General features: G+C 47.4%; 1 protein-coding gene across 2 annotated transcripts in view; it reads left to right on the top strand.

Annotated features, from left to right (window-relative positions):
* Window positions 1–2,778: 2,778 nt before the first annotated feature.
* The window catches only part of LOC120926695 (TATA-binding protein-associated factor 2N-like), a 104,525-nt gene continuing 88,152 nt past the window's right edge, over window positions 2,779–19,151 (top strand). Inside the window, exons 1-3 of one of the 2 annotated variants that reach the window (XM_040336846.1) lie at window positions 2,779–2,929; window positions 8,129–8,162; window positions 17,910–17,961. In XM_040336846.1, coding sequence (XP_040192780.1) covers window positions 2,920–2,929; window positions 8,129–8,162; window positions 17,910–17,961 — 96 coding nt within the window. In that variant the 5' untranslated portion in view covers window positions 2,779–2,919. The remainder of the gene's footprint in view (window positions 2,930–8,128; window positions 8,163–17,909; window positions 17,962–19,151) is intronic. The other variant, XM_040336847.1, reaches the window with a different exon arrangement.

Here is a 19,151-nt window from a genome sequence, read left to right as displayed (position 1 = left end):
GCCTCGTCGCCTGTTGTCGCTGTAATGATGGAAGCGCGCCTTGCATCCCATTTATATAGGCATCACCGTCCCATCATGCTCCGGCAGGTACCCACGTGGTGGGTGCACGTGGGTAGGCACCCACCACGTGGGTACCTACCGGAGCATGATGGGACGGTGATGCCTATATAAATGGGATGCAAGGCGCGCTTCCATCATTACAGCGACAACAGGCGACGAGGCAACATCGGAAGAACAGAAGACCAGAAGACCCTGACGTCACAGAAGACCGCGCCGGCTGCCTGTTTGAAATCGAGCTAACACACAAACATAGCAGGCAGCCAGCGCTGAAGAAGAAGGCACCGGAGAGCTGCAGAAGAACCGGGGTTCGCCGAGTCAAGAGCGGAAGAGGGGAGAAGATGGAAGAAGCCCCCCCGGAGTCCGGAGAAGCCCCCCCGGAGAGCGGAAGACCCCCGGAGAGTGGAAGAAGACCCCCGGAGAGCGGAAGAAGAAGCCCCCCCTGGTAATTGAGCTAATAACGAAGACAGGGGGGGCGTCCGGAGCAGAATAATAAACTATTTTAAAAAGCCTTGTGTTGTGTGTTTATTAACTTTTACTTTTTGCCTCCAGGTGAATGGATAGGGGTACGATGTACCCCATATCCATTCACTTAGGGTGGGGGGCCGGTATCTGGGGGCCCCCTTATTAAAGGGGACTCCCAGATTCCGATAAGCCTCCGCCCGCAGACCCCGACAACCAATGGCAAGGGTTGTCGGGAAGAGGTCCTGTCCTCATCAACATGGGGACAGGGTGCTCTGAGGTGGGGGGGCCCGCAGTGCGCCCCCCTGCCCCAGAGCACCCAACCCCCCCATGTTGAGGGCACGCGGCCTGGCACGGCTCAGGAGGGGGGGGGGGGCGCTCGCTCGTCCCCACTCCCTTCCTGGCCGGCCGGGTAGCGTGCTTTGGATACGGGTCTGGTATGGATTGTAGGGGGACCCCCTACGTCAATTTTTCGGCGTAGGGGGGGTCCCCTTACAACCCATACCAGACCTAAGGGCCTGGTATGCTCCTGGGGGGGAACCCATGCCGGTTTTGTTTTTTACAAATTGACGTGGAGTTCTCCCTCGGGAAAGCATACCAAATGCCGTCGCTGCAATGGGCCTTTACAAGGTGTGACTAACTTTACACTTTGTAAAACGAGCCCTAATTTTACACTTGCAAAATAACACTTACGGCGCAAAAAAGAAGCTAGAAAGCTTTGTGGATCGCCTTAAGTGCTAATTTGCATACTAGCAACGGCATTTCGACTCGAAATGCCCCCAGCGGCGGATGCGGTACTGCATCCTAAAATTAGGCAGTGTAAATCAATTACACATGCCGGATCTTCTGTGTAACTTTGGAAAAAGCCTTTTGAGGATCGTTTCCAAAGTTACACACAGACTGAACAGCACTTAAGTCGGAGTATCTCTTTTGAGGATCTGGCCCATTGTTATTTAAAAAAAAATGTATTTACAACCGCTTGTAAAAGCGTGTAAAAAAATGAAAATCACATTAGGAAAATGCATTAACAGCAACCTGAATAGGTGCGACCCAGGCCTAAAGTGTACATTCAAAATTACACAGAGGTTCTTTTGTACTGTAGGTGCCATACACAGGTTGTGTACTATATAAACATTTAGCCCTCGTTCACATTGGAGTCACTTGTTATGCAACAGGTTAAATCACATGACAAGTCACACCTTATTGCTGGCAAATGCACAGCTCAAATTGGTGCGACGCTGACTTTGCAATGCCACATCGATTTAAAAAAGTAGTTCCTGTGCTACTTTTGGCAATTTTGGGTGCCCCTTGCATACACATCTGTGTACAAAGCCATTCTAGGGTTTCCATCTTTTCTTCAAGCCAAACCCAAAAACTTTAGCAATGATCGCACCTTGTAAAATGCTTGTCAGTGCTCAAATTAAGCGACTCGTCAGAATTGGTAACGGAATTGACGTCCCATCACCGCCATCATGCTACACCTTGCACTCCTCCATAGTAATGATACACAGAGAAGGGGGCAAGCGGACATCTTTTTACACCCACCAGAGATTCACAGTTATTTTTAACAGGAAACGGAGCATACATTGTAAAATACACTAGTTGGAAATCCAACGGACTGTTTAAATGTCGCAGCGGTGTTCTGTCACATTAACAAACCTGCAAGATCAGCAGGTTTGCTGCTGCTTTTAAAATTCAACATCTAATTAGTCCTTCCAACTTCTAAATCCTGTATTTCACCTTATACGCTCTATTCAGGGTTGCCAACTTTCAGTAAATTTACAAACAGTTTGTAAAATCGGTAATTTTTGCACCTGTCCATGAATGTCCATCATGGACGTGTAGTCTGTATGTCCGTAATGGACATTTATGGACAGATGCCAAAATTACGGATTTTACAACCTGTTTGTAAATTTACTGACGGTCGGCAACCCTGGCTCTATTTTCTGTTAAAAATAATTGTGAAATGCAAAACTCCGGTGGGTGTAACATGATGTCGGCTTGTCCTCGTCTCGGTGTATTGTTACTGTGGAGGTTCGGTGTAGCAAGATGGCGGCGATGGACGTCACTTCCGTTATCAATTCTGACGGGTGTCATTTCAAAACCTCACCACTGTATAGTTGTGTTTTATCACTCAGCCACAAGAGGCTCCGTGCACTCCTGTATTTGGCTGTAGCAACACCCAATGACTTAGTTCCTCCTTCTCTGGTACGAAACAAATAGGAGCACGTGACACAAACATTCCCGCGCTCTGATATCACTTGTAGCAGAGGGACCTGTACGTGACGGTCCTTACGTGAGCACGTCGGGGCGCTCTCGCGAGCTTTGGAACGCCTGCTTCCTGCGAGCTGTGCTGCTGTTCCTTTTTGGCTCTTGAGTATCCATTTGGCTGCCGCCATCATGTCGTCAGGTAGGGGTCTTTTAGCTCGGGCTGTATCCCTGCCTGTGTGTCGGAGTCTGGGCTGTGTGTCCAGGCTAAGCCGGTTGTCCATTAGGATGGGTGTGAGTGACGCCGCAGGGCGGACAGAGGCCGCTGAGGAGGAGCAGCAGCAAGACGTCTTCTGTATATATGGCTGCAGTGCACGTGTTCGGTTTATAGATGTGTGTCTGTGGAGGTTGCGTACTCCGTCAGTCACAGGGCAATGCTTCCCTTCACATGGAGGCTTTTATAATGTAGGAAAAGCACCTCTCCATTATATGTTTACATATTAAACCTCAACTCTAGTCTATTGAATTGTATTTATTTTTCCTTTGGCATGTGTTTTGGGTCTTTATTGCTGTGCCCCTGTTGTGGGTATTTCTATCTGTCCTGGTAACCACACAGGAAGTTATTGGGAATCTGCCCATTGGGACATACAGCCCAGCAATACAAACCTAAAAGTTGAAATGCTTGTCATATGTGGGTACTTTCCCTGTGATCATGTAGGCTTTGCACTCTGTACATAACTTTTCATGCGAACTGATGGAGCTATAGCTATCCTTTGTAGTGTATAGAAAGCTCCAAGTTTTAAAGTGCTATCATGGATGTGCTTCTATGCGCCCCCCTTCCCCTTGAAGGATGCCTTATGCATGAATTCCAATATGGGGGTTGCGTACCTAGATGGTGGTAAGTACTGGTGTTCTGTTGATATGTGCATGCACGGAATGGCACTCCAGCTGATTTCCAGATCAGCTGGAGTGACGTTGCCGTGGTGCATGTGCACATCATAGGAGCCTTTTTTCAATGGGAAATATCATTTCTCTGGCACAACTTAAAGCTATACAAACAGTGGAGGGACACTGTATTTGTCATATTGTGCCTTGCTGTTGCGCCATGGGTTTACAGCGAGTCACAATCTGGCATCTATAGTGTCCCTCTGCTCTTAAACACAAAGCCTCCTGCGCTCTGGTGTTTCGCCAAACCGGGTACAGTAGTATAGTCTAACGGCAAAGTCAGAAGTCTTTCAGCCCTCCACAGAACAAAGGGTGTTCATATGGCTGAAAAGAAAGGAGGGCGCACCGACCTTGTGCATTACCACTTAAAATGTATTATTAAAACAGAATAAAAAGCAATGGTCCTACTCACAAGACAATCATAAGCGCTTTTCAGGCGACTGGACCTCATGGCACTTGCCAGTAGAACTTCAGACATCTGAACGGCTCTTTGCGTAACTTTTAAATTGAGCCAGTGAAATTGTATCTCTCGTCGAAAAAACCCTCCGATGTGTGGATGCACTATGGTAATGTCACTCCAGCTGATCGGCAAATCAGCTGGAGTGCCCTTCCATTCTGCACATGCGCGGGCACTTTTTTGACGGAGAGCACAAATTGATAGATTAGAAGGATCACCGAAATGGGGGGTGGGGGACGGATTGTTTGCAGCCCCCCTAAAAAAAAACAGCTGCCACTGCCTCACCTCCAAAGTCATGTATTGAATGATAAGATGGATCTAACGCGTTTCTCATCCGATAACTGAAAAATCTTCTGATATCAATGAATGGTCCCATGAGAAGTGAGATAAACCTCTGCTACAAGTATGAGTAATGTTCACTATTCAGTTTTGAAAGTGTGTGAAGCAGATGTTTGTTTGTTACACGAAAGCAGCCCATACATGAGTACATTTTAGTTTCCAGTTCAACCAGCGAGATGATTGGGGGGAAAAAAAGGAAATTTAACCTATCCACATATTTGAGGTGGATAGGGAAATTCTCCAGTTAAAAGCGGGAGTTCACCCGAAAAACAATTTTTAACATTAGATTGAGGCTCATTTTGTCAAGGGGAATCGGGTGTTTTTTTTTAAAATCGAAGCCGTACTTACCGTTTTAGAGAGCGATCTTCTCTGCCGCTTCCGAAATATGGTCTTCGGGATTGGGCTTTCTTATTTGATTGACAGGCTTCCGACCGTCGTATACATCGCGTCACGAGTAGCCGAAAGAAGCCGAGCGTCGGTGCCGCTCTATACGGCGCCTGCGCACCGACGTTCGGCTACTTTCGGAAAATCGTGACGCGATGTATGCGACCGTCGGAAGCCTGTCAATCGAATGGGAACGCCCAGTCCCGCAGCCCATACCCGGAAGCGGTGGAGAAGATCGCTCTCTAAAACGGTAAGTACTGCTTCGATTTAAAAAAAAAAACACCCGATTCCCCTTGACAAAACGATTATCAATCTAATGTTAAAAATTAAGTTTTTGGGTGAACCTCCACTTTAAGCCTTTGTATTCTGCCAGCTGGGAGACTTCCTATAGCCAGTGGCACTGATCGAGCGGAAATTTTCCAACAAGCTGGTTGTACAGAAGTAAATCAACTTCTGTAAAAACCAGACCTTGTTGAACTGGCCGAGTCGACCGTCGCAAACTGTAGCTGCTGAAACAGCCACTTGCCTGTCCCATGATCCGGCAATGGGCCCACCTGATGCGTGTTCACCTCCCCTCGGCTGTCCATTGAAGCCAGCATCTTAACTGTGGGCGCCCGGCTGTGACGGCTTGCGGCTTTCGCAGCCGGGTTCCCGCTGTACGTGCACGAGTCACGGCATTAATGTCCGTGCAATCTTCTGGGACCTGTCGCGTGTCCCAGAAGATTGTGTGGGGTGAGCGGGTATCTGCTCCACTTCAGAAACAGGAGTGGAGGAGGCAGCGGCCTTAAAGCGGAACTTGCCCTCATGGATGGAGCACTGCTTTAACTACTTGCTGACCAGCCGCCACAGTTGCACTGCGGCAGTTTGGCACAGCTGCGCGAATCGCTGTCCTTGTATGTCAGCCGCTTTAAGAAGCTCTAGGGGGTGCAAAGCCAATTTGCGTGGCTGCAATGTCTGCCGGCCATCCGCGATCGCTCTACAGGGAACTGTCTCTCTCTCTTCCAGTCAGTACACCCCCCTACAGTTGGAACACGGTTATCCCCTTGATCGCCCACTAGTGTTAACCCCTTCCCCGCCAATGACATTTTTACAGTAACCAGTAGCTTTTTTTTTTTGCTCTGATCGCCGTATAAACGTCACTCAATTTGTAGACGCTATAATGTTGGCGCATACCAATCATACGCTTATTGCAAATTTGTATTTTCAAACATATGGTGATAACTGATTTTTTTTTTTTTTTTTTTTTTTTAATTATAGTAAAAAATTGTTTCAAAAATGTTTTTGTTTGTAGCGCAAAAAAATCAAAATACCACCAAAAGAAAGCTTTCTTTGTGGGGGAAAAAATACATACATTTTCGCCACCATTGGCTCCCGCTTCTGTCAATAATTCAGCTAGCCAATCTGGGGAGTGAGGGGCTGGGTCGGGGCATTGTGTCTGAATGATCACATGCCTGACGAAGGGGTCCTGCGTGACTCTGAAACGTTGCACTCTTCTTGTGTTGCGGTCATGCAATAAATCAGTTTGGACGCTACTTTGTGTCGATCCATGGTGTGCTGGCAAATATCTATATTGTGTCTGAATGGACACGGGAGCTCTGACAGCTCGGGTGCCCCCATAGCAAGCTGAACAGGGGGGCAGGATTACAGAAGAGGGACCACAGAAAAGGAGGATCAGGGCTGCTCTTGTGCAAATCCACTGCAACAGAGCAGGTAAGTATAACATGTTTGTTTATTTTTTTTTTATAGGAAAAATACTAACTTTACAATCGCTTTCAATTCTTTAATGGATGCAGAAAAAAAACAGTAAAGATCTCCTTGAGCTCCCCACTTTTAGCAGTGAATGTTCATTGTGGTTATGTTTGCTGCTCTTTGTTTACAACACATCCCATAGGGGTTTATTTACTAAAGCTGGAGAGTGCAAAATCCAGGCTCACTTCTGCATTAAAACCAATCGGCTTTGCGTTTTTAATTGCCAAAGCTTAAAGCGGAGTTCCACCTATTCCAACTACAAAGAGTTGCTGACTTTTAACAAACGGACACTCCCCTGTCCCACGGTCCAGCGATGCGGGTGCACAAAGCCCCGCTTCTAACCATGGGTGCCCGGCTATACCTTCACAGCCAGGCTTTCACTGCACATGTGCGAGCCGCGCGGCACGCTGTGATTGGCCGGGAAATCTTCTGGGACCTGTGATCTTTTTCAGAAGATGGGGACAAGGGCCTCCTTCCCCAAAACTGGTCTGTGAGCACAGGGGGCTTATCGGAATCTGGAAGCCGCTTTTAGAAAGGGGGCCCCCTAGATCCTGCACTCTCATTTTGTGAATGGGTATGGGCTACCCATTGACCCCCAAAAAAGTGTAGTGTAAAAAAAGCAGGAGGCAGTTTTTGACAAGTCCTTTGATAAAAATGAAGAATGTCCTTCGTGGTAGCTCCGACATCAATCACAATGTCGTCGACCTAATGAGGAAAAAAAAAATGCGCCCCCCCCCAACTAACACTCCCGCCGTTCTGTCAGATCCGGTGTCTGACAGTTATTATGGTGAACTCCAATATATATTTTCACTGCTAGTATTGCCTCTGAGCGCACATCGTTTGGATGTGACCTCCATTAAATTCAATGGGGTAAAATCGGACCAAAGTAGTGCAAGGGGTGCTGTGGCTGCACAGAGATTTGTAGGAGTTCTGTCTTCTTCTCTGCTGCCAACTGCTGAGCGAGGGAAATAATGAGGGAGTTGCCATAGCTACAGTAGAGGTGTGAGGGCCACATAAATGGGTCTGGAGCGCTAGATTTGGCCCCTGGGCCTTGTGTTTGACACTTTTTTGTTTTAAAGGGAAATTGATTAAAGCAATGAAAAGGAATTTGGAGTTTTGGAGGAGGCTTAGAGCAGTAAAAGCTACTTTTTGAGTTGACGCATATACCAGAGTTGAGTTTAATTTTAAATGCACAATGCTATACATGTTTTGATTACAAAATGCAAGTCAGAAATAAACATATATCGATCAAAAAAACAATGGGATACAGGATATATATATATATATATATATATATATATATATATATATATATATATATATATATATATATATATATATATATATATATATATATATATATATATATATATATATATATATTTTTTTTTTTTTGGGCAGCAGCTGGTACCCTGGAACTTCTCTATTCTGAACCTGCAAATAAGCAAGAATGCCATATGTGTGTATGTATTCTCTGTAATTCTACGTTTGCATTTTCTAATGTACTGTTTAAAATTGTATTTTTAGATCCTGGAAGCTATGGAGGCTATGGCGGACAAGGGTATGTGTTTTTTTTTTTGATTATTCACCTACTCATTGGTAATGTATATAGTATGTTGGGACTCATAAGGAAAAATAAACTCCAGTGGCTGGAGAATGATTTGTAGGCATTGCTTAAACTTTTTTTTTTTTTTGGTATGTTTATCAGAGCACATTATTGCAAAAAAAGTTGTCCTATCGCAACAATTTTACTCTTGTATAAAATTCTTCACAATTGCAATTAAAATAGTACAGCCAAAGCTTGTTTGACTGTATCTCTCCTGTGGATCACAGGAGTGCATTTTTTTTGCACTCCTATGACCCGATTATAGCCTACTTAAGTTACCATGCTAGCTCAGGCAAGATTGTGACCATATGGTTGGGATCTTCCCACATGCTTGGAGCAGCAGCCAGCTCTACCTCTCGGCAAGACGCTAAGAGCTTGAGCCAGCTGCTCCTGCCCCCTCCACAGCCCAGCACTCCAGTCAATGTGGGGAGGGGTGAGTCTGACAGTGACTCACCAGCTCTCTGCTCAGGGAGCTCAGAACTATGTGATCAGTAAATCATAAAACACATTAATAAAACCTAATATCCAAAAGTGTTTAAATAGTGAATGTAAATGCAAAACACTAAATATATGCACAAGCCAAGTGATACAAGTATAAACACACTTGTAAAAAAAATAACAAAGTTATCAATAGCCAAGTGAAGCGATCAATCAAAGCGGTGAGGAGGTAAGTTTATGAATGGCTCCACAGATAAAGCTGTAAATGGGCTTACTTGATAAAATGGATGTAGTAAAGAATCTTTCTTTATATAGCTCCACAACTGTATACTTGATATAACTTGACCAGTCTCTCAAAACTCTCACCTCATATACTGAAGTAATTGCCATCAAGAAGAAAGAAGCCTCCAATAGTGCAGTATGTTTGAACAATAAGGCTCCATGCACACTGAAGCTGATAAAAGCTATGAAAAAACGCCAGTAGCTTTTCAGGGAGCCTTTAAACGTTTTTTTAGCGTTTTTGCAATGGCTTTAATCAGCGTTTTTCAGTGTGTTTTTTTTTTTTTTTTTGACTTTAGCATTTTTTTAAATCCATCGAAAAAAAATAAAAAAAGCTACGCTGATTAAAGCTATTGCAAAAATGCTCAAACGCCAGCGTTTAGCTTTTTTATTTATCCATTGGAAAAAAAAACACTAGCACCGGCGTTTTTTCAGCGTCTTTTCCCCGACCAAAAGATGAAACTGAACGCAAATTTTGGGCGTTCAGAAAAAACTAAATAAACTCCTAAGCTCATTAACACTAAAAAACGCCCAGGTGTGCATGAGCACATAGGCTAACATAGAGTTCAGTTTATGGGCTTTAAAAAAAAAAAAAAGGCCAAAACGCCAATAAACTGCAGTTTATCAGCTGCAGTGTGCATGGAGCCTAAGGCTGATTTATTAAAAAACAAACATATGGATAGGCTCTGTGGACTGCTGTTCTCAGCCTTAGAGCCAGTTGGGGACAGATGCAGCATGGACCAATGCTTCATCCACCTAGGTAAGTATGATGACACAAATTTTTTTAAATACTACTTTTAAAAACAAAAACTGCGGGGGCGTGGCCTGGAGCGGCATGGGATAGGACGCTAGGCTGTTGAGCTCCGCCAGCCGGTTATCCTGACGGCTATATCCTCGGACCCCAATCGCGCTGCTTTACGCTGAAAACCTCCAATAGACCCCGGACACTACAGAGGACATGGCCCCGCCGAAATCGAATAAGTCGGCCGGTCCCAAAATCGACCAATACCTCCGCCAAGAGAAGGACCCTCCGGGACAAGATGGCGGCGCCACGAGGACGGAGGAGCCGGCGGTCGGCGCGGACATAGCCAAGGTGCTTCTGGCCATCACCTCTTGCCGGGAGGCCGTGGCGGCCTGTCAGACCACCCTCACGGCAAAGATTGAGGAGGTGAAAGTGGATATCTCCCTGGTGCGGCAGGACATGCAGAAGCTGAGGAGAGAGTTTCTGAGGCAGAGGTGAGACTGGGCAACGTGGAAGACTCCCTCCCCCCCCCCTACAGCAATCCTCGGAAGCCATGCAGCTGCAGATTAACCAGTTACTGCAGAAACAAGACGACCTCGAGAACAGAAGTCGCAGTTGCAACATAAGGTTTATTGGTCTCCCCGAGGGAGTGGAGGGGAGAGACCCACAGGACTTTTTGGAGAAGCTGCTGCGGGATCACTATGGCAGGGAGGCCTTCTCCCCTATGTTCGCCGTCGAGCGCGCACACCGTATGTCGGGCAGGCCGCCGCCTGGGGCTCCCCCCCGCACGCTCATAGCGAAACTCCTCAACTACAGGGACAGGGATACCATCCTTCGGCTGAGCAGGGAGAGGGGTAACATCCCCTTCAACAACAAAATGGTGGCCGCCTTCCCGGATTTCTCTGCCGAGGTCCAGCGCAGAAGGAAGACCTTCATGGAAGCCAAGCGCCGCCTGCGGATCAAGCACGTGAAATACGCCATGCTATTCCCGGCCCGCCTGCGTGTGGAGGGAGAAGACCGGGCCTACTTCTTTGAAGATCCGGAAGAGGTCCTGGCTTGGTTGGAGCGGCAGGAACGGCACGGATAAGTACCCAGTTGTTGCCTTTCTTCTTGTTTCTGTTACCCGGTTCCAACAGTGCCCTGGCCCATCAGCCCTCCTTTTCTGCTGCTCCCGTGGGGGCTGGAGTTCCCCATCCTCACATGCCCCCGGGGGTTTTTCCTCATATCTCCACCCTGTTTGCCCCCTGTGGGGTCCGCGGGGCTGACTACACTGCCTGCAGCCTTTCATTCGTCTGCTGCCTCCCTTCCCCGGGGGGTGGTGGGGGCTCCGAACTGCATCTAGACATTGCTCTCTGACCCCCGGGGAGCCCCTGCACCGCGAGGCCCCCGGGAGGGACTACAGCATGCTCGGGGCGACGGTTCACTTTGCCCACACGGCTAAACCCCGCGATTGGGGGTCGCTCCGTTCGCTGTTCTACATGTGGGGGGGATGGACACCTGCTTTTCTCCTCGTCAGGCGCTGGACCCCCATCCCTTATTTTACTCTGACTTTTTTCTTTTTATTTTTACAAGGTTTTCTAGTTTTTCTTTCGATGGATGTCCGTATGTTTTATATCAAGTTCTCCTCCCCCCGGCGGAGCGAGGCGCACAGCTACAGGGCTCGCAACGGGCAGCGAGCGTAGTCCTACATTGTGCCGCGGCACACAGCGGAATTCCGCCCCATTTGCAGCAACCCACGTCTAGCATGGAAGGCCACCGCCACGCGATCCCACCCTGGGAAGCCAGATCTGTTGTTGCCCGGGATCGCACTGGTGGCCTCTGTATGTTTGTTCACATTAATCTGCTCTCTTAATGTGTTATGGGTCCTGCTCATGCCATGTTGGCAGTTAGGGATTCAAGCCCGCACCAGTTGGGGACAGTGCAGGGCAGGGAGGGGGGAGGGAAGGGAATACAAGTTTTGGGACTTTGTTATTTTTCTTTTGATTTCTGTTTTACTGAAGCAAAACGTATCTGGGAGGTACTTTACTGTGACAATGATGTTGTATTGGGCTGTATGTGTAGCTGATCATAATTATATGTCTCCTATCATTAGGGGTTCCCTGAATCCTGGGGTTTCGCATATTCCCTGGCTCATCCCATGGCTGCACTGAGGTTTTTAACCTGGAATGTCCGTGGGATGAGAGACCCGATTAAACGCTCTGCAATCTTTGCGGTACTTAAACAGAGGGCGAATGTGGTGGTCCTTGTGGAGACTCATGCCGAAGGCCTGGCCCAGAGGACGCTCAGGCGGCCTTGGGTGGGTTGGGGTTTCCACTCGGTCCACACCTCCCACTCCAGAGGGGTCTCGGTGCTCATCGCCAAAACGGCGCATTTTGAACTCCAGGATTCAGTGGTAGATCCACAGGGCAGGTATGTGTTCCTGAAAGGTAAACTGTATGGCGATGTGTTCCTCTTAATGGCTATTTATATCCCGCCCCCGTTCCAGTCCACTGTGATGGTGGCTGGATTCGATTATATGGCCTCACACCCGGACATACCAGCAATCTGGTTAGGTGACTCTAACAATGTACTAGACCCCTCCCTTGACAGAATGGCTGGGGAACAGGCCGCACCGATGGGGTCGCGCCCCACGAGATTTGCGAGGCTCCTCGCAGACTTTAATCTCATTGATACGTGGAGACATGGTCATCCCTCGGAAAAGGCATACTCTTGTTTCTCGACCTCGCACTACTCTATGTCCCGCATAGACTTAATCGTAGTTTCTAAATCGCTCCTCCCTAGACTAAGAGCCACTGGCTTCTCCCCCCGATCCCTCTCTGACCACTGCCCCTGTTGGGCGGAGTTGTCATTGCCCCAGGCTCGGCCGCGGCCCTCGTGGCGGCTGAATCCATTTTGGCTGACCCTGCTTCCGGGGGATGCGGACCTGGCTGCGGAGTGGGAGCAGTACTTTGCTGATAACTCCGGATCTGCATCTCCCCGGGCAGTCTGGGAGGCCTTCAAACTGCATGCCCGCTCGACACTCTCCTCCCGTATAAACTCCAAAAAGGCAGGGTCTGCAGAGGCGCTGGACAGGGCCACGAAACTCACTGAAGCAAAGGAGAGGGAATACACTGCCAGCCCGACGGCCGACCTGGCTGCAGAGCTTCGGCTCTGTATTAGGGCGGCTGAACAGTTGCACTACGAAAAATCGAGGCGTAAACTCTTCTTTCTCAAGCAGCGGACATTCGAACACGGGGAGAGAGCAGGGAGGTTGCTAGCCTATCTGGTACACTGTGAGGAGAGACCTCCGGTGGTGATCTCCCTGCGCTCTCCAACAGGGGACCTCGTGACTGACCCGGAACAGGTGACTGCTATGTTTCGAGACTTCTTCTCTTCCCTATATGACACGGTAGCCCCAGATGATGATGATTTCTTGGCGGAGGAGTTTTTTGACTAACCTAGTGATCCCCCGACTAACTACACAACAGACTCAGACACTCGAGGAGCCGCTGACGGTGGAGGAGATCTCCGCTGCTCTGGGCGGCCTCACGAAATCTAAAGCACCAGGGTCGGACGGCCTACCGGCCGAGTTTTATTCCACCTACGCTGATGCTCTAGTCCCTAGACTCCTTGCCCTATACAACTCCATCTTCGATGGCTCTGAGCTCCCACCCTCAATAAGGGAAGCGACCATTGTGCTGATCCCCAAGCCAGGGAAGGACCCTCGCATACCCGAGTCGTATCGCCCCCATCTCCCTGCTACAGGTGGACATTAAGATACTGGCCAAGGTGCTCTCAGCCCGCCTTAACACCGTGATCCTTTCCCTTGTGCACGTTGATCAGGCGGGCTTTATGCCGGGGCGGAACACCTCCTTCAACCTTAGGAGGCTGTTTATCAACCTTCAGGCTCCACATGACAACCCAGGCTCCAGAATAGTGGTCGCCTTGGACACTGCCAAGGCGTTCGACTCAGTGGAGTGGCGATACCTCTGGGCGTGCCTTGCAAAATTTGGTTTGGGTCCCAGGTTCATTCGTTGGGTAAGACTCCTTTATCAGGATCCAGTAGCCAGGGTACTAGCTAACGGATGGCCGTCAGACCGCTTCCCTTTGCGCCGGGGTACGAGGCAGGGATGTCCCCTGTCGCCGTTACTGTATGCACTGGCGGCGGAGCCGCTGCAAACGCTATACGCTCCCACCCTGACATAACGGGCCTGCGGAGGGGTGGAGTGGAGGAAAGGGTAAGCACATACGCTGATGACACGTTACTATACTTGGACGACTCCACTGACTCTCTCCGGGTGGCTCTGGCCCTGATAGAGCGATTTGGTGCTTTCTCGGGACTCAGAATTAACTGGGACAAGTCCCAAATACTTCCACTTGACAGCTACCCGGTGACTGGTGACAGGGCCCTGCTCCCTCTGCAGAGTGGCTGAAATTAAGTACCTGGGAATCCGAACCACCAGAGACCCGGCAGACTATATCGAGCCATTGTATGATATGATCAAACAGAGAACTCAGGCCTGGGCTCGGCTCCCACTGGGAGTTACGGGCCGTATAAATCTGGTAAAAATGGTACCGTTACCAAAAGTTCTATACATGGTTTGGCATTCGCCGGTTTACCTGGTGCTCCGGTGTTTCAAGCAGACGGAGGCCCTCCTTAAACCATTCATCTGGGGCTCAGCGAGGCACAAGCTTCCCTGGCACAAACTAAAAAACCCCACCGACCTGGCCGGACTGGCACTACCTGACTTCAACGCGTACTATCTAGCTGCCCAGATGTCGCAGCTGTTCCACGTGGACAAGGTTGACAGGGCGAGGTTCCTCGGCCTCCTGTGCCCTACCTGGACCCAGTCGACGGGCGACCCACTAGTGACAATAGCTGGGGGGGCGGGACGACCGGGGGACCGCTATACCTTGCTGTACCACTATAGAAGGGTGTGGAGCGTGGTCTCAGACAGGCTGGACATCTCAACCCCACACGCTTACACCTCCCTGTGGCATAACACGGCATTACCAGAATTAGAGCGTATCCAAGACACTGAGATATGGAGTTCTAGGGGGATATACTACCTGTCACACGTTACCAGAGGCGGAAAACTCAAACCCTTTTAATATACTACAAGCTGAGTACGACCTACCTGACCACATGCTATTTCGCTAGGCCCAACTGCGACACACCTTCCGAGCCCAGTTCCCCCAAGACGACCTAGCCGACAATCCCCTGATGGCCGCAATTAGGTACCCTGACCCTAAGAAACTAATCACTCAATTTCATACCATGATCACGCCCCCGAGTGCGACGGTGTCCGCCTATGCCCTAAAGTCCAGGTGGGTGGGGGATGTGGGTCCACTGGAAGATGAATGGAGCGATGCCTTGGATGCATGTAAACTGGTATCCCCTAAGTTGTCAGACCGCCTCACACAAACTTTCATTCTGAACAGAGCCTATCTTACACCCCTTAGGATCTCTAAATACAGACGGGATTTCCCTAATACTTGCCCAATGTGTGGCCGGGATGCGGGTACTTTCTTCCATTTGCTATGGCAGTGCGTTAGGATTCAGGCCTTCTGGGAACAGGTGGTGAAGTTCCTACATGACAAGATGGGATCCCCCATAACTATGCAGCCAAAGCCATGCCTGCTAGATATATTCCCGAACGCTGAACTGAATACATTTGTAAAGGTGTTCCTACTTGAGACACTGTTTATAGCTCGGAAGGTCATAGCACGGGGGTGGATGCGTCCAGACTCCCCAGAATTCTCTCATTGGCTGGCGGAGGTCAACGGTGTACTACCGTATAAAAAGTTAGTTTATTCTCACAGGGGCTGCCCGGCCAAATATGAAAAGATATGGGACAAATGGCTGAATTCACCCTTAACCTGTTCCTAAACATAGTCATTGCTGAATGTCATGCTCCCTCTATCTATATGGCCCGTGCATTCATTTATTCTTTCAAATTTTCTTTATTTTGCTGTTTTGTATTACATTACTGTCTGATTCTTATTGTACCGGAACGCTTATTGTCTACCATGTAAACTGTTGTTTTGCTCAATAAAAGCTTTTTGATGGGGAAAAAAACAAAACAAAAACTGCAACTACTCAATTACTACAATTTTTTTTTTTTTTTTTTTTTTTAAGTATGGCGCACATGGACAACGCGGTCAACAACTCAAAAGTTTTTCAAAGCAGATTGCTGTCTAGCCAGCAAAAGGGGGGGGGGACTTTGGCTGCCATTGTGCTGGGTTTCTGGTGTGTCACTGGATCTTTACAGAAGTTGTGTTGCATTTAATCTTGGCTTTTCTAAACCCAGGTTGGGTTATCTGGGAAGTCTAAACCACTTTTTAATAGCATTTGATTTATGCTGCGCTTAGAAGCTACTGGTTTAAAGCATATTTAGATGCATTTGCCCATTTATTTTTTTTATAAAAAACAAAAAGTAGCAGAACACTTGTCAGGTGTTTTTTTTTTTAAATTGGTATCGCCAAAAGTGAAAAAGTTCCACACTGGTGGCTACCATGAATTTCTCTCCCTAATGAAACAAAGATGCCCAAGAAAATCCTGGTGGATGTTTTAGCCTAGATCTGCACGATTCTGGCTAAAATGAGAATAAAGATTTTTTTTTTTTTTATATTCTCGCAGTGTAAAATCATTCATGTTAAAAAAGTTAGCCCAAATTTCTTTGTTAATTGAAGTGTATTTTTCTCAAAAAATTGCGTTTTGAAAGACCACTGTGCAAATAGTGTGACATAAAATATTGCAACAATCACCATTTTATTCCCTAGGGTCTCTGCTAAAAATAAAATAAATGATATAATGTTTGGGGGTTCAAAGTAATTTTCGAGCAAAAAAATCTGATTTTAACTTTGTAAGAAACAAACAAGTGTCAGAAAAAGGTTTAGACTTTAAGTGGTTAAACTTGCAGCATTTACACACAAGTTCTTTGATTTAAGAAGGAAATGTTACAATGTTTCTACTTCTCTACTAGCACAGACCATGTTAAAAACTTGACAGACTGCCTGGTTTGTCAGACTGCCAGAATGAGCAGAGAACCCTATACTTGTTACATGAAAGAATTGGGAAACTGCAATAGAGATGGTGTGGGGGGGTTGAATCAGCCATTTTATTTTTTTCAACAATTGTGCAGCTCTATTTTGTCCTCCTTTACCCTATCCAGAATGAGGAAGAATTGCCCTCAGTTCTGCTTTAATTTGCTAAAAACTTCTTGAAGCCTAACTCGGGGCAATTTGTAAAATTTTTTTTTTTTTTGACTGTACCTGCACTGCAAGTGTTCAAGTGATTTCCCCTTAAATGGTGCTTTTTCCAATTGCCCCGTCTATCTTCTACATCTACAGTACCTGGATTATCCTGCCTGTTCCTGACTTCACCTCTGAGAGCTGGCCATGTTTATCATTGCTGCTGAGCCATGAAAGCATGGTCAGTTTACGTGCTCCATCATCACGCTGCTTTCCTCTCTTCCTGCCTGCTCAGTTTGTGTTGGCCATCTCCTTCTTGCCCCTCCCCTCTCACTGCTATAGCCGTATTATTACTAATGAGAAAACATGTAATCCCCTCTTTTTTTATATGAAGCTGTATAGTGCAGTATCTAGTTGGCTGACTTCAGCAGGGAAACACAACCCCTCCCATTGTAGTGCTCTGATCGTGGAGGTAGCGCGCTGCCTGCAAGTCACGTGAGCGCCCAGGGGAGCTGTAAAATAAGGTATTTTGCGGACTCATTTTAAACTACAGATGCTGCATTAAATCTTCATGTAAGAGCGGGGATTTTTTTTTTTTCTTTCACGAGTGACTTTTCACAAGTGACTTTACAACCACTTTAAGTACTCATTTTGTTCAAGGGAGAAGAGAGCTTTAGGCTACTTTCACACTGGGGCAGGGTTTTGGTGGTAAAGCGCCACTAGCGGCTTTACACAAGGCTTTACAATGTCAGGACTCAAGGCCAGTAGAGCGTGGGGTTGCAGGAGCTGAAGGGACCAGACTTGTGTGGGGAGAATCAAGTATCTTTTTTTTTTTTTTATATCTCTCACCTATAACATAATGAGCAATCCTTGCAGTGCAGACCTAGACCCACTGCAAGGGGAAACAAAGCTCAGCTTTAAAGGTCAGTGATTAAAGTATGAATTGGATCAGCACAACAGACGGGTAACTAGCATTTTAAAAGTGTTTGAAACCATTGTATTTCTCTTGGCTAAGGTTACTTATAAACAGCAGTAATGTTTAAAAATGTGTTCTGAATTTTATTTTTTAGTTATTCTGGTTATGGAAATCAATCGGGACAAAACACTGGGCAGCCTGCACAGGTAGGTGATATTGTGTTCTGCATTTTTAGTACTAGTACATATGTTCTATTGGAGGATTTACCCTCTTTAGGGACAACTCTAACATTTGTGATCTGTGTCACCGTAACAGATTGTTTCTACCCAACTGGGATACAAACTTGAGTCTTGATGCACTGTTTCGAAAAAAAGCATTCGTATACATTAACACAATTCTAGCTAAGCTCCAGGGAACTAATCAGTCAGTCTATGCACTTTTTTTATGAAGTATATCTTAATAGCCTGCATAGCTGTAAAATGCGTAAAGGCCTATCATTGTTTGATTTAGTCTTGTAAATATATTTACATCATGGCAAACTGTGTGTGTGTGTTAGTATAACTCAACTAGTATTACGTGCTGTATCAAGAGCACAGGTAAAATTGAGAAAAATCTCAGCCAAGCAAGATTATCTTGATGGCACGAGGGCCTTGCATAGAAATGAAGGACTTGATGGATTCAAAATGGATGTGCGTTTTGACACATTCACAACTCTACCACCAACCTTTTTGTGTTCTATTTTTCAGCCTCTTTTTTTTTTTTTTTTCCCCTGCCTAGCAGAGGACGTGGCTCCCTTTTGGGCCCAGCGCCCTGAAGAAATTTTGTATTTTATTTGAGATTCTTCTATCAACTGCCGGCTGGGTGACAGGCTGGATATATAAATCCCTGTAGTCTCCCCAGTCCGGCCATCAAGCGCGAGCACACCTTAGCTAAGCGCTGGGTCAGCCACGACATACCACATGACTCCTGAGGTGGCCGGTGGGCTTTTTGCTCCAGGGTCCGCACATGACTGGGCTGTTTTTTTCCGACAGCTACTCCAAAGCGGTTGTATACCTGTCAGGAATGCGCCAGTGGGTCCTCGCATTGATGGGTAAGTACAGTCCCTCCTGCCTCAGTGGGTCGGAACGGCTGGGGTTAAGCGTTATCTCCTATCCTCACTTTTCCTGCTTTGTCACATTTCCCTCTGCAGCTCTACAGATGCTGCTACCGGGGTGGTCCTGTGGGGGGGACTGTGGGGTGTCGGTGGCCCGAGTTTTTTCTGGGGGGGGGGGGGGGTTGTGCTCTGCATCAGGCAAGTCCCCACTCGGCCTTCTCATCCATATCGGTGCGTTTTGCCGGCACCGTTTTTAGCATGCCTGCTGATTGCATTGATTTTTTCCCATTGGTGGCCATTTTG

This window comes from Rana temporaria, chromosome 2 (genome assembly GCF_905171775.1).
Source record: "Rana temporaria chromosome 2, aRanTem1.1, whole genome shotgun sequence".
Taxonomy (NCBI): Eukaryota; Metazoa; Chordata; class Amphibia; order Anura; family Ranidae; genus Rana; species Rana temporaria.
Note: the sequence above shows the minus strand (reverse complement) of the source record. Positions and strands in the feature narration are given on the sequence as shown.